The 14531-nt window shown below is 46.5% G+C and overlaps 1 protein-coding gene across 2 annotated transcripts in view; it reads left to right on the plus strand.

Moving 5' to 3' along the window:
* Window positions 1-12458, plus strand: part of SLCO3A1 (solute carrier organic anion transporter family member 3A1) — a 336511-nt gene extending 324053 nt beyond the window's left edge. Inside the window, exons 10-11 of one of the 2 annotated variants that reach the window (XM_032623299.1) lie at window positions 2865-3107; window positions 11799-12458. In XM_032623299.1, the coding sequence (XP_032479190.1) occupies window positions 2865-3107; window positions 11799-11881 (326 nt within the window). In that variant the 3' untranslated portion in view covers window positions 11882-12458. Of the gene's footprint in view, window positions 1-2864; window positions 3304-11798 lie in introns of those variants that run through there. The other variant, XM_032623298.1, reaches the window with a different exon arrangement.
* The last annotated feature ends 2073 nt before the right edge of the window (window positions 12459-14531 follow it).

Raw genomic sequence — 14531 nt, forward strand, 5'->3', positions numbered from 1 at the left:
TGAATGGATCTGCATTCTCCCACCGGGCCACAGGAACAGGCCAGATTTGTCCCATTGATCCCCAAGTCTATCCACAATCTAAACTGGCTCCAGAACGCCATTTCTTTACCTAAGTAATGTGGGGTGTAGCTTAGTGTCTATCGGTGGTTGCCATGGCAGTTCCTCCAGTTGGCTCTTTTTCAGTTAAATGAAGAAAGGTATCTGTTGGGGGTCAGGAGAAGACACACTGGTTAGTGAGAAAGGTCTCAAACACCTGGGCAGCCTTTGGGGCAGAGAATGCTGGGAATGTGAGTTTCCACCCACCAAGACCAACCTGACCTGGGAGCTGCAAAGAGGGAGCAGGTTGTATTGGGAATTTGAGTTTGGAGTTTATTAACTCAAGCTGCCAGAGAGATTTAATTGCAGTTTCAATGAAAATTTCTTCCTGGGGGTGGGGGCGGTGGGGGCGGTTTCTCTTTGGGGTAACAAGCGACAGAGTTGGACAGTGCTAAGGATAAGTGCTGAGGCATCTGGGCCCAGGAGGAAGCCCTGCCAACCACATCAGCACTGATAGGATCATGCAGTTCTCTCCCCATGCCATCCCAGGCCAGTCATTAAAACCAAGGAAACACTGTATGACAGACTCTAACACATATGTATGGAATGTAAAAGAAAAAAAGAAAAGAAAAAGAAAAAATGGTTCTGATGAACCTAGGGGCAGGACAGGAATAAAGACGCAGATGTTGAGAATGGACTTGAGGACACGGGGAGGGGGAAGGGTAAGCTGGGATGAAGTGAGAGAGTGGCATGGACATATATACACTTCCAAACGTAAAATAGATAGCTAGTGGGGAGCAGCCACATAGCACAGGGAGATCAGCTTGGTGCTTTGTGACCACCCTAGAGGCGTGGGATAGGGAGGGTGGGAGGGAGACGCAAGAGGGAGAAGACATGGGGAGATATGTATACCTATAGCTGATTCACTTTGTTACACAGCAGAAACTAAGTAAAGCGATTATACTCCAATAAAGATGTTAAAAAAACAAACAGACAAGGAAACAGACTCACAGACATAGACTAGAAAAACAAACTTATGGTTAACAAAGGGGAAGGGAGGGAAGGGATAAATTAGGAGTTTGGGATTAACAGATTCACACTTATACATATAAAATAGATAAACAAGGACCTACCGTATAGCGTGGCAACTGTATTCAATATCTTGTAATAACCTATAATGGAAAAGAATCTGAAAAAGAATAGATACGTGTAATTGAATCACTGCTGTACACCTGAAACTAACATAATGTTGTTAATCAACTAGACTTCAATTAAAAAAACAAACCAAGGAAGTGCTGCTTCCTTCATTAAGCCCCGCTCTTCCAGGCTGCCCTCTGAGGGCCCCTCCGAAAGGAGGCTCTGCTGTGGATATAACATAGCCATTCTTATTCTGGTGATCATGGATGGACTTCAGGGGTCCATGAAACCCCTGAAATGTGGATGCGATTTTGTGGGTAGATGTATTTTTCTGAAGGAAAGGTCGATATCTCATCAAATTGTCAGTGGGATTTTCCTTAATACAAAAGTGAAACTCAGTCCAGGGCTGAAAAGAATGCTCAGGGTATCAGGGTACCTCGGCACTGGGATATGGGAGTTGTCACCACCTGTTTCCAGGGATCACTTCCTGCTTCTCACCGAAGGTGACTGGTACCATATTCTGGCCTTGGGGACACTGTTTCTTCCGAAGCAATTAATTTGTATTAATGGCCCATCCATTGCTTTCCCATAATACAGATGAAACATTTTTCCCCCAGTAGGGCACAATCGCCTGGGAATGTTTTATTTTAACAATGCTGATGACCAGGCCACATACCCAATATTCCGATTTAATTGGTCTCGGGTAGGACACCTCAGAGGATTTTAATGTGCAGCCAGGCCTGATAGCCTTTGAGCTCGGGGGCAGCAGCAGGCACATGGACGCAGAGAGTAACAGAGAACTGAATTAAGGATGATGAATAGTTTCCATCTCGTCTGCCTTTTGCGATGACTGATTGTAGGTGCATGAAACGATCTATCGTGAAGGTTTTAAAACCGGTTCCTGGTTCAGAATGAAAAGTATTCTGTTCCCGTGGTAATATTTAGGGGAAGGAAAGTTGTCAGTATGTGTGCAGATATGTTCCAGCTATTAAACCATACACGCATGTATATTTACATATCTTTGTATATATACATATATGAGAACACATCCTTCCTATGTATATGTGTGTGTGCGTATTATATATACACACACAGAAGGTGTAGTGTACTGATTTTCAACCTCTGGTCCCCTCTGGTTCCAACTCCCTCCTCTCAAGAGCATACAAAGCCTCGGACGCTCCATGCAAAAGAGCAGTACGCAAAGTACGATGCCTCTTAGCAGCTTCCTCTACGAGGGTGCACTTCTCTGAGTGACACCAAGAATGTCTCCCTTCAGGGAAGGCTCTCTTCCTTCTCAGACTCTCAGTGGGTGATGATCCCAGATGTCATTTGTGTTTACTCTGTGCCACGCATGGTTCTAAATGCTTTCCGTGTATTCAATGAGCCAGCCTTCACAGTGACCTGAGAAGGACTGACGTTATTAACCCCGTTTTGCAGATGGGGAAACTAAGGCACAGAGGGCTTAAATAACTTGCACAGGCTTGTGCAGTAAGAGGCAGAGCTGAGATTCGAACCCAAGCAGTTCGACCTCCGGACAGGGTCTTTACCCCACTGTGCTATAGAACCACTGAATATGGTCCACGAACCCTGCAGTCCTGTCTGAAGAGATACGTACGGGGACGGGGGAGCCCTCCTCTCCATCAAACCAGCCGTTCGAGCCCAAACATTAACTGTCCGTTTCCCTCTGACAGGCTTCATCCCCCCACCACTCATCTTCGGGGCCGGCATCGACTCCACCTGCCTGTTCTGGAGCACATTCTGTGGGGAGCAAGGCGCCTGCGTCCTCTACGACAACGTGGCCTACAGATACCTGTACGTCAGCATCGCCATCGCGCTCAAGTCCTTTGCCTTCCTCCTCTACACCACCACGTGGCAGTGCCTGAGGAAAAACTATAAACGATACATCAAAAACCACGAGGGCGGGCTGAGCACCAGTGAGTTCTTTGCCTCTACTCTGACCCTAGACAATCTGGGGAGGGACCCTGTGCCCGCCAACCAGACACATAGGACAAAATTTATCTATAACCTTGAAGATCATGAGTGGTGTGAGAACATGGAGTCTGTTTTATAGTGACCGAAGGAGGGTTGAACTCTGTATTAGTCATCCGAGGGTCAGTTTTCCTAAAAAAAGAAAAAAAAAGAAAAAAGTTTTAAAAAAAAACTCAATACACACAGAGACACACACACACATGTACACACAGCACCTTTGTCCTTTTTCTCAAAATCAGAGCCAGACAGGATTCAAAATAAGGAGAGCGTGGGATCACATGGTTGACATGCAACCTCCTGGGGCTCAGAGTCTACTCTTTGAAGGCACCTCATGGTTTTTCAGGATGCCGACAGCTGCAAGCAACAGGCACTGCCAAATTCAGGGAACAGTGGTGGCCGGCTTGGAGGACGGACCTTTCTGGATATATATACACATACAAAACAGAAAAATATATATATATTAAAAAAAAGAAGTCTACTAAAAAACCCAAGTTGACAACATTTGCCAGGATAAGCACTAGTGACACACCCCATGCCACCCTCCCCACCCACACGGGGGTGGAGGGGCACCCAAGTCAGAGGAGTGGAGGCCCACTTCTCTAACTTTTGCAATATGGGTCGCTGTGTAGACGACTCACCCAGTCTACACATGTGGTTCAAGGCCCCAGAGTTCTCTCAGCGATGCTAAAGGGTGATCTGTGCTGGAGACTGTAATTGACACCTCTCACCAGCTCCATTTCCATTTCTCAAGACTGAGGGCCCCAGGGGGAGCTGGACATGGGGGGCCAGCACCTCCCCTTCCCTGCAGCACCTCCCATTGGGGTGCGTCCCCCAGCCCCGCAGAGTGACCTCAGGAAGCAGTGGGCCTCGCCTGGCTATGACTGACTTCGCTCAGAGCCGGTGAAACCCAACCTAGTCCAAGTCATTTGCTTACATTTGCCAAACATTTTGCCATTTTTAAGGAAAAAAATGCAATGCATATGAATTTCAAACTGTTGTATGTGTAATCCTCTGATACTATTTTTAACTACTTCTCAAATCTGTGTTAACCCTTCAGTCACTAACACAGTTCTCTAGGCCGAATTTATTACGCTGGTTGCTTTTACTTTTCTCCTTTTTTAATGCACCAAAAATATAATGTTATTCAAGGGATGCAATTAATCTATTGTAATTTTTTTATCATTTTATCCTCATTTGGATAGTCTGTGAAAATAAGAATATGCAGTGTGTTAAAAGAAAAAAGAAAAAAAAAAAAGCTTAAAAAAGAGAGTGTATATGCACCCTGCCTTTAAAAGGATCACATTTGAGGCAACAGGGGATAACGTGATGAATTGCAAATTTGCCTTCTCCATTTATTCCCCATGATTCAGTGATCACTGTCACGGGAAGCCCTTTCATATGCCTGCTTCACATGCCAAGAGGTGTTCTTTTCAACCTGCAGCAGAGACACACGCTCAGCTGTGGGTTGTGTGTATGGGTGCAGGGCTTCTGGGGAGAGGAGACGGAAAAAAGAACAGTTCCCTAGCACAAGCTTTGAGCAGCATGTAGTGTCTGGGTTAACAGACCCACAAGCTCCTCCTGGAAGCTACTGCACGTTCACTGCCTGAAAATGTCTAATATTTTCAGGGTCAGTCTTGAACTGAGAGGCCTTTGTCTGTATGTGTTTTGAAAGTGGCTGAACCTCAAACAGCTAGAAGCGAACCTACCGTTGTTTGGGGTAAGAATCACAGGAAGACCTCTTGCATCCAGCTGACTCGGCCTGGTGAGGCCGTTTGCAGAAGGGGCAGAGCTTATGAGAGAGAGAGAGCACGTGCACATGCGCGCACAGGGTCCAGTTAACCCACCTTTCATGCTACTGCAGTGACCTTGATCTAGGCCACTCCTGGGCCTGGAAAGACCCCAAGGATGGGTTGGTTGGTTGGCTTTTTCACCTCAGACAGACACGTATTTTCAGGTCATCTAGAAGGCAACAAGAGAATCAAGAAAGAAAAGAGTGGGGCGGGGGGAGAGGGGCATTGTGATGAATTTTTAACAAACGCTGTAAATGGGGCAGTTTGAGTCACAGCCCCAAACTAGAGAAAAGCCCCACGGAGCAAGGATGCCCAAAAGAAGCTTGTGTCGCGGTGCGGAGCCACCGTGATCAGCTGCATCCTCGGGACAGGATGCTTCCGGAAGAGCTTTCTCCTGTGTTTTGCTTGAGTCTGTCCTTGTTCCTGAAAGTGGGGACGCCCATCAATATGTTAACTAGTTAAAGGTGGGATTGTTCTCCAACAATTCGTAAACTATGTACACTCTGTGGCTCCCGAGGCTGTGATTCCATCCTGTATAGGTGTTGGGTTGGTTTTGTCTTGAAAATGTATTGCTAATAGATCGCTGCCCTCTTGTATATGATCGTGTAGCTCCCCCAAATCAGTCCACACCCACTGAGGCTGCAGAACCTCGTGTTTCATGGGGCTATTTGTGTTTTTGTTTTTGTTTTTTAAAAAAGATTTTTGAAAACTCTTTGCATTTTGGCTATTTTTCCTAAGATTTTAGGCTGAATAAGAGATTAGGATGACAAAGGAAAACAACTCCAGGGCTCAGTTTTATCAACAACTGGATCGAAATTTAAAGTCCCCTCTTGTAAGATGGCTCTAGCATGTGTTGTTGTCACCTTTAAAATTTTTAATTTCTCTCCCATACTCCAGAACAGAAAACCTAGTCTAGCTTTAATTTTCCTTTTGTGCTACAAGGAACCGTTGTACATACCCTTCCCAATCCAGCCCCTTGATTATTTGCTTGGTTTTGAGCAGGATTTTGAATGGAAAGATTTCCTTCGGAGATCTTCATTGGACTTATGGAAAACAAAAATGTAAGGGACGGAATAAACCTAGAAAGTGAATGCTAACGTTCTCTCTCTTCTGCTACAAAGCCCTCCGCCACCTTAGTGGAAGGTGCCCAGGGATGGATGGAAAGGCTCTCTTTGCTGCAACTTGCGACAGGTTTTTGTAACTCCTACATATAGACCAAAAAGGTTTCTACCAGTAATATCCCTGCGTATGAAGTGAACACATTTTCTAGAGTCTCTGTCTCTGGGGGACGGAGTTTGCTGTCTTCCTCCTGCTGAGGCTGTGCGCTGTCAGGGAAGCCCAGCAGCTTCGCTGCCTTCTTCACGCCTCCACAGAGGAAGGCTGTGAAGCTCCCAGGCACCCCAGGGACACTGCCACTCCAGGAGGCCACAGCATGTGGGCTTTCCTCACAGCTAACGAAGGAGCCAGAGATGCTTCTGCTCACGAGTGCCCTAAGGAGTTTGCTAGCAGCCCTTAACAGGCAAAGTAATAAGGGGAAACCAAGAGCTTCTAAGGAATCCTTTGACAGACTTCCTTCCTTCCGAGCAGGAAGGAACGTGCTTCTCCATAAAAATCGCTTCTTTCTCCCCACCCTCCAGTGGAATAGCTTCCCCTAGTGATGATTTGTAGAGTTTGGTTAAGTGGTGTCTCTACATTCAAATCCCTGATTCCACTTCCCCATCTCCAATAATAACCTAGAGCATCCCCTCGCTCGGGCGTGGCAACATTTCCCATGCCTTGCACGCAGGCCCAAGGTGACCCACAGAAATATTCCATTCAGGGCGGCCAGCTGGTCCCTGGGATGATAGCCACACCACTCCTGAGGAAGTTTCTCAGGAAAAAGATTCTGCCGTGGTTGCTAACAGATTATCTTCCACACTTCCAAAGCAGGCCATTCATGAGGAGCATGTAAAATGGAAACATATATATACTCACAGGGAAACCCTCTGAGGAGAAGAAGCTGTTGGTTCTGCATGAGCCTACAAGGCTGTTTTTCCTGCTGCCCCCTGTTCGGGTCATGGGAAGTGTGGTTTCTTCTCCACCCAGTCAAGCCCACCAGGCCTGTGTTCTAAGCCCTGTTTGGGAGTCCTGAATGTACTCCTGAGCAACGTGAAGCAATAAAGTTCAACCTGTAGAAATCAATGCAGCTGATCACACAATCAAGAGCAGAGGGACAGGACAGGGTAAGCTTCTGTCCTGTTTGGTGGTGTTCACCCTACTGTTTTGTTGTTTGTATGTTTTGGTGGTGTTCACCCTATTGTTTTGTTGTTTGTATGCTTGGTTTGGTTTGGATGAAGGGAGAAAAACAGACAAGCAGTTTTTCAGTCTAACAGAATATTTGCTGTCTTGTGCTGTTCTTACCTGTTTCAATGGAGAACCAGTATCTGTCCAGGAGAAGGTGCCGGACACATAGTAGGGGCTTAATTACTCCACTGAGCTCACGTCAGTGCCTCTCAACTGCCTCCTTTGAGCCACGGTCTGTGTTTCCCTTTCAGTTAGAATCCAGATCAAATCCCTCCGAGGTGCGACATTTTCCAAGAGAGGGTGCTAGTGAAATTAAATTGAGCCTGGAAATTAGTTTGAGGCATAAACAGAGTCCTTTTCCTCCTCTCTTCCCTTCCCTCCTTGTTTCCTCCTATTCACCTCTCCCAACTCAGTTCAAATGCTCGAGTTCTGAACAGCTGTGAGGACTTAATCTCTGAGAGTGACCAGCCCTACCGATAGCCTTTGGACCTGGCCCCCCTGGGGTATTATGGTTGCTCAGGAAGAAGTTGGTAAAACAGAGGAATCTCTAACTGGCAGAACATGCAAGAAAGACATTGTTCAGATGCCTCTTTCGGGGCCTGTTGCTAGGATCACACGGGAATTTACACTGTCTGCACACAGCCACCCACTTGTGTCTCCCCTCCCTCATGCTTGTAGGTGACCTCAGAGTGCTTGGTTATCATGGCAGGGAGGACATGAGTTAAAAAGCCTGAAATGGGGAATTCAGAAAAGCCGGGATTCCCCAGCACATTAGAAATCTGTGACTGCCATGGAGATTAGGACAGAGCTCATGCTTCTCAGGGACCCTCCACGTGGTAGCACAGTTTTCCTTGGCAGGATTAGTGCCATTTAGGGGAGCATTGTATGAGCTTGATAATTTCCAGTGATGTGTTTATTCACTCACTACTTCATTAAAATGTTGACTGTGTGCCAGGCTCCGAACCAGGTACAAAGGTAAAGAAGACATGGTCCCACCCTCCAAGAACTCAAAGTTTAATGATTAAAACAGACCTGAACACAAATAAAAGCAATAGAATAGTCATTTTAAGAGCCAGGATCTGTCTGTCTGTCTGTCTTTGTCTGGGAGCAATGAGGGCTGTTTCAGGGAGCTGGGAAGTTCTGCATCATGGCATCAAGAATCAGGAAGGCTTCAGAGAGCCAGTGGTCTAGAAAACAAGAACTAAAGAGCAGTGGATGTCCGCCAGGGAGCCAGGGGAAGAGACCCTCCATCGACAGGACCAGCAGAGCAAGTTCACAAACCTTCCATAAAGGGCCAGGTTGTAACCATTTTAGGCTTTGAGGATCATTGAGTCTTTGTGGCCACTACTCTTTTGTCATAGCAGGGAAGCAGCCCGAGACAATGTGTAAACAAATGAGCGGGCTGTGCTCCAATAAAGCTTTATTTACAAAGACAGGCAGTCTCTGGGTTTGGCTGAGGGAGGGCTGTAGCATGCTGATCTCTGTTCTGGAAAACAACGAGGTCTGAAGCAGCATGGCATACAGTCTGATGGACTGTAGCAAGCAGAGGCCACTGTAGCCTGGGCTGAGTCATGGATTGGAAGGGTCCTTCAGCCTTAAAAATCTAATTCAGGTATCCCATTTTCCAAGAATGAGGTAAGTATCCCATTGTCGTCAGGGTTTGCAATGAAGGCAACATTATCCTTCTCCTGTGTAACGAGGGGAATTGGAACTATATAATCTACAGTCTCTTCCAGCCCTGACACTCACTTCCTAGCTCTACCAGAGTAATCATCTGTTTTTCTTAAGTGATGGAAGTGGACATGGGAGGGGAAAATGCAGGAACAAGACAAAGAAGATTGAATCCAGATACTGAATAGTGTCTCAAGTTTCTTCCCTCCAAGACGAAACCTTGGCACTAGAAAGCTAGTAGATATGCCCAGTGGAATAATTGGTAAGCATGAATAATAACTAATAATAATAGTAGCTGACATTTACTGAGCACTTAGTGTGAACCAGCTTATCACATGTATTAGCTCGTTTAATCTCAACCATAGTCCTGTGAGGCAGAAGCAGTTATTAAACTTCAGTTTACACGAAAGGAAAATGAGTCTGGGAAAGCTTCCAGGATTGGCTCAAGGTCACAAAGCCGAGTTTCAAACCCAGGTCAACAAATCCAAAGCTCGTGTTCTTTGCCTTTATGGGTACTCCCTCCATCCTGGGCAAGAAATGAGAGACCCTTCCCACCTGTAGGGACGTCCTATTCAGAAGACTCCAACTCAAATGGACTATGGATGCCCCCCACGCTCTCGCATGCCCCCTATCATAACAACGGGGACATGGCAACAGCTGTATTCTGGGGACATCTGCTCTTCCTGTGTTGTTCCCAGTCTTAACCACAGAGCCCAGTGATAACTTATTTGGGATGTTCTACCAGAAGCAGGGAGGTAAGAGGAAACAGGAGATGATGCCTCCACTCTAATGCATTTTGAAATGCAATTTCAAAGTGCTGAAATGCCAGGGAGACAGTCCTCGGCACTGGTCATCAGCTCCAGTGGGAGAGACCCCGGACACCCCTCCCACCTGGCACCCCTGCAGTCCTCAGCATAAACCTCAGGAGCTCGGCTCCAGGCCAGGGCCTCAGACACACCGATGCTGGTCACTGCTTGGAGATATGTCTTGCTCTCTTATCAAATACTAGACTTTTAGGAACAGAGTTTCTAGATGTTTTGATTTTTGTATTAACGGCTCAGGCCAACAATCAGTAATTGATGATTAGCACCGATTCTGAATATTTTTCTGTAAGGTAAAGTGATTATGTTCTCTTACCAGGAGCAGATGGAACAACCATAGTAAATTTTCTGGAGGTTTAACATCCCGTAGGGTGAGATTTTACCATCCCATTACATCCCATGCTAACTTAATAGAAGGTAACTCTCGTGGAGATGGGTTTGTCAAGACTGTTGGATTTTATAATCGAAGACCATAAAATGAAGTGGAAATACGCAACGTAGGAAGTTTCATTATAAGAGGAACCCAGCTAACACATCAGTTGTGCTCTGGGCCAGCCCCTTAAAGGAGGAAAGGGGCTGGAAGCTCATGCTTATTATGAGGCTGCTACCCACGTGCCAGGGGCCATAAGGCCTGATCCCAGGTAATATTCTCAGCAGCTTTCTCACACCTGCCCTATGAGGTAAGTATCATTGTTTCCACTTTACAGATCAGAAAACTAAGGCTCAGTAAACCAAAGCTTCCCAAGGTCACACAGCTAGTTAGAAAGTCACCAGGAGCCAATGCCGGGTCTGTCTGACTCCTGAACCAGTGCTCTCTCCATGACACCACAAACGCCACCAAAGTGAGAACGCAGATCTGGCTGGCTCCTCAGGAAGCTTTGATGAAGCCAGGAAGGCACCTACTGTCAGAAACCCCTACAAAAGTCTATAATTCCATAGAGAAATGAGGCAAGAGCTGGCGGTGAAAACCTCTGCCAAACTTTGCCTTCCGGCGCAGAGATCTAACATGAGAAGAGCTCTTTTTTTCCTTCAGTAAACACTGGAGACCTTTAGAAACACTCCTTCCTTTTTCCACCTTAGCCACGTCAGCAGAAGTTGACCATCTCCCCATCATTCTCTGCCTGATTCATTCTGCGCACAAGAACCAACCGCGTCTCTCTCACTTCTGTCCCACCTTCCCCAACTCCCTGCCCCCATGGCTTCTAACAGAGCCCCCAAGACCAAAAGAACTGGAACCTTGTGAAAGTTGAGAAGGATTCCCCAAACTGTCCAGAACATGTGAGCTGCATCTCCTATAAGCCAGGTCTCGGCTGCAAAATCCTGAGGAAAGGAGTGACATTTCCACGTTGTCACCTTTTGTACTACCGGGTCAGAGTCTAGAGAGGACAAGGAAATGAGTGGGGATTTCTATGGTACCGCTCTGGCTATCATCGAACAGGAAAGCTGCGTGTCACGGTCATGGAGACCTACACAACTTGTAAATCATCACAGGGACGAAGCTGGGTTTTTCGTACCTTTTAAAATGAAGCCGCAGCATCTATTTCAGAAGTGTTGTGGAGGCTTAAAAACCTTGCTCCAACGAGGAGATTCTTTCACTCAGCATGTGGTGACCCTCTGTGGCTGAACGAAAAGCAAACTGGTCCCAAATGCTGGAGGAGAAAGCATGACATTAGAATGCCAGGAGGGTCTCTCTGGTACACAGCCACCTGTCCAATAGAGATTGCAGTGACAGTGTCTGTCACTGGTGACTTACGAGGATGAAGATAAGTTAATGACGGGGATGCAGCTTATTCCTTCCCATAGAGTGAACATCCACATAGGTGTTGGTACAGACATGTATAGATATGCGCTTCTCAGAAAAATTTGGCCTACGTAAAGGTCTTTGGGCTTGGAGTCTGGTTCCTTGGGGTGACGTGGAGCAAAACGTAGCATTTTATTGACATGACTTCCTGCTCTTATCCATTCCACTGGAAGGCCAGGATGCTGTTATGTAAGCCTAAAAAATAAGTAGGAAAACCAGAAAAGACCGATCTCTTTTTCCTCTTGGCTCTCTTCCCCCCTCCCCCTTTAGGCACAGAGTACCAAGACATTGAGACTGAGAAAACCTGTCCCGAGTCACAATCACCTTCAGAAGACTCCTTTGTGAGAAGCTGAGGGCCTGGCCTCACAGAACAGCCTGCCACCGCCCACAGACCTCGCGGGCCTGACTTAGCGTGCTCTGCCCTGCCCGAGAACCCAAGGGTCCCTGTGAGGACTCTCCGGCCAGTATGTGGTCCTTTGAGGCCCCAAGCACAGGCCTGTGATGAGGACTAAGCAGGTGTCTGTGGCCAGGAGTCCTCCAAACCCTTGGAGTAGGCATTTTCCTGGATCACTAAAGAGTAATATTGACCAGATGTGCAAATTTCCTTCTGCCCATTCCCTCCTTTGGCTCCTGTGGGGATGGTCTGCTGACATGCTTTAGAAAACTCCCTCTTGGGAATGCTTCTCTGACCGAGGGCTCCAACAGTTCTTCCAAAAGCAGCTGAGTCTGGATTTTAATAGGAGGGGGTAAAAATTCCCCTGTTTCATAGAACAGAGGGGGGGAAAAAAGCACATACTCAATAGATTTTGAGTGTGGTATTCTGTATTTTTGCAGCTTCTATTTTCCAGATGAGCAGTCTAGAAATATGTGATGTAAAGTACATACTGTACGTTTGCTGAGAATTATATTAAAAGCACTATTTTAATTCTTCCTCAGTCTCACGCTGTAATCTCTATTATCTTTCTCTCTTGTGTCTTGGGTAGGACAATCCTCAAAGACTCTTGAGGAGAGTGTTTCTGGCTGTGTGTGTTCTATATTTACGGGCTTTGACTAGTTCAAAAGAGCACAGTCTTTGGAGCCGAAACAGACCTGGGTTCAAATCCTCACCCCAGCACTCGCTTACTGGTGTGGTATTGGGGAAGTGATCTGACTCCTCTAAGCCCCAGTTTCATCATCTGTAAAATGGGAATACTGTCGCCTGCTTTACACAATTGTGGTAAGGCTTCAATGAAATCCAGTGTGAAGGAAGCACCACGTCTCACAGAGAATGGGCACGGAGAAATGGTACTTGTTCATTGCTTCCCAGCCTCTGGCTGGAATTAGAGGCTCCACAACACCGTCATGGCTCCAACTGATACATTCCATAGTACTGTAATGTCACCATCTGGTTTTCCTTTCTGGTTCTCCCATTGCCCGTAAACCCTGGGAGAGCAGGTAACGGCTTCCTCTTGGGATACGGTGCCTAGAATAGTGTGTGACATTTGGTCGATGCTCACTGTATAATTGAATGAATGAATGATGAACAAACAACCTCAGAATCATCGACCCCTGGGGCTTTGACTTTAGTCCCACCCCTCTGAGGCAAGGGCAGCATTTGCCTTCCCTTCTCTAGGTCCATAGACCTTCCCACAAGCCTCACTGCCTGGCTGGAGCTCCATTGCCTTCCCAGTCATTGTTAGGCTGCCATTGTGAGGCTGCTTCCTAATTGGCTAGCTTCTCCACTACATCCTTAATCCACTGACAGGACTCCCACCTCCTATGGACAGTCAAGTTGATGCCTGCCGCTGGGGTGCATCTGAGAGTCCTCACTACAGTCATTACATCCCTGGCCAGACAGGAGCTCCGGGAGCTAATGCTCACTCTCTGTCATCTGAACGAAAGACCCAGCATGGCCCCAGTCCTCGTGTGGGGCTAACCCTGACAACTGACCTATGTTCTCAGATCCCCTTACAGCCTGGATCTTGCCCTCCTACGGCCCCATCGTTTGCAGTTGAGCTCACCTGAAATCAACGCTTGTCAAGCTAATACTCCTTGAAGACTTCACCCTCCCTCAGCCCTGCCTGATATTTTCACTCTGGGATACACGGACTCAGAAAAGAGTATGCTTGGGTGAGTTACCTTCTCTGAGGCCCTATCACCTGGCCCCTTGGTGTCTCGAGGACTTCTTTTCAGCCTGACCCTATTATTTATGGGATTGTTTCTTTTTTTGCCACAAAACAACATGATTTATTCTCTCCAGCATAAAAATCCCAAGAAAATGCAATTTCAACATTTTCCATCATGATGTGAAAAGATGCTGAAACAGCTGAAAAAGTGGTTAGTGATTCCTCACGGAAGCTGAGCTGCATTTTCACTGGAAATCCAGTTGGAGGCAGAAGAAGGAAGCAGGGGAGGGTGTTGCTTATGGCATCCATGCTCTCAGTCCAAAATTTCACATTTGTTTTTCACCTACAGTCCCATTTCTTTTCTTTTGCTATATTTTCCGCCATAAAGGCAGTCGATTTATGGAAAACTTACACTCCCATCTGTTTTATCTGAACTTCACAAAGATGTCTTACTTATTTTGGGGGATCAGGAGATTCATCCTTCAATATCTAAGCAGGTCTGTGAGAGAGCTGTGCGCACAGGTTGTTCAACCAACTCAGGGAGAATAGACAGACTGCTTAGATTAATCCAAATGCCATTTCCTCCAGACGTCCTGTCAGCTACCATGGGCCACTGGGGCTTTCAACTACGTATCTATTTGGTCCATCTTGATCTAGATCTGAAAATCCAACTTGACCCTTTTCTCAGTCTTTGTGAAAGGGCTAGTCATGCAGCCAAACATTTGGCACAACTGAAATAAAAACAAGCTGTTTCTGTGGCCTTGAACGTGGATTCAGAACCACCATGATCACATCTACTTTACAAAGAGCCGCACTTTTTTTTTTTTCTTTTCAGGCTTTGTTACTTCAGGAACTCCTGCTATAACGCTGTTACCATAACTGTGCAGAGAAATGTCTA

Source organism: Phocoena sinus, chromosome 2, assembly GCF_008692025.1.
Source record: "Phocoena sinus isolate mPhoSin1 chromosome 2, mPhoSin1.pri, whole genome shotgun sequence".
Classification (NCBI taxonomy): Eukaryota; Metazoa; Chordata; class Mammalia; order Artiodactyla; family Phocoenidae; genus Phocoena; species Phocoena sinus.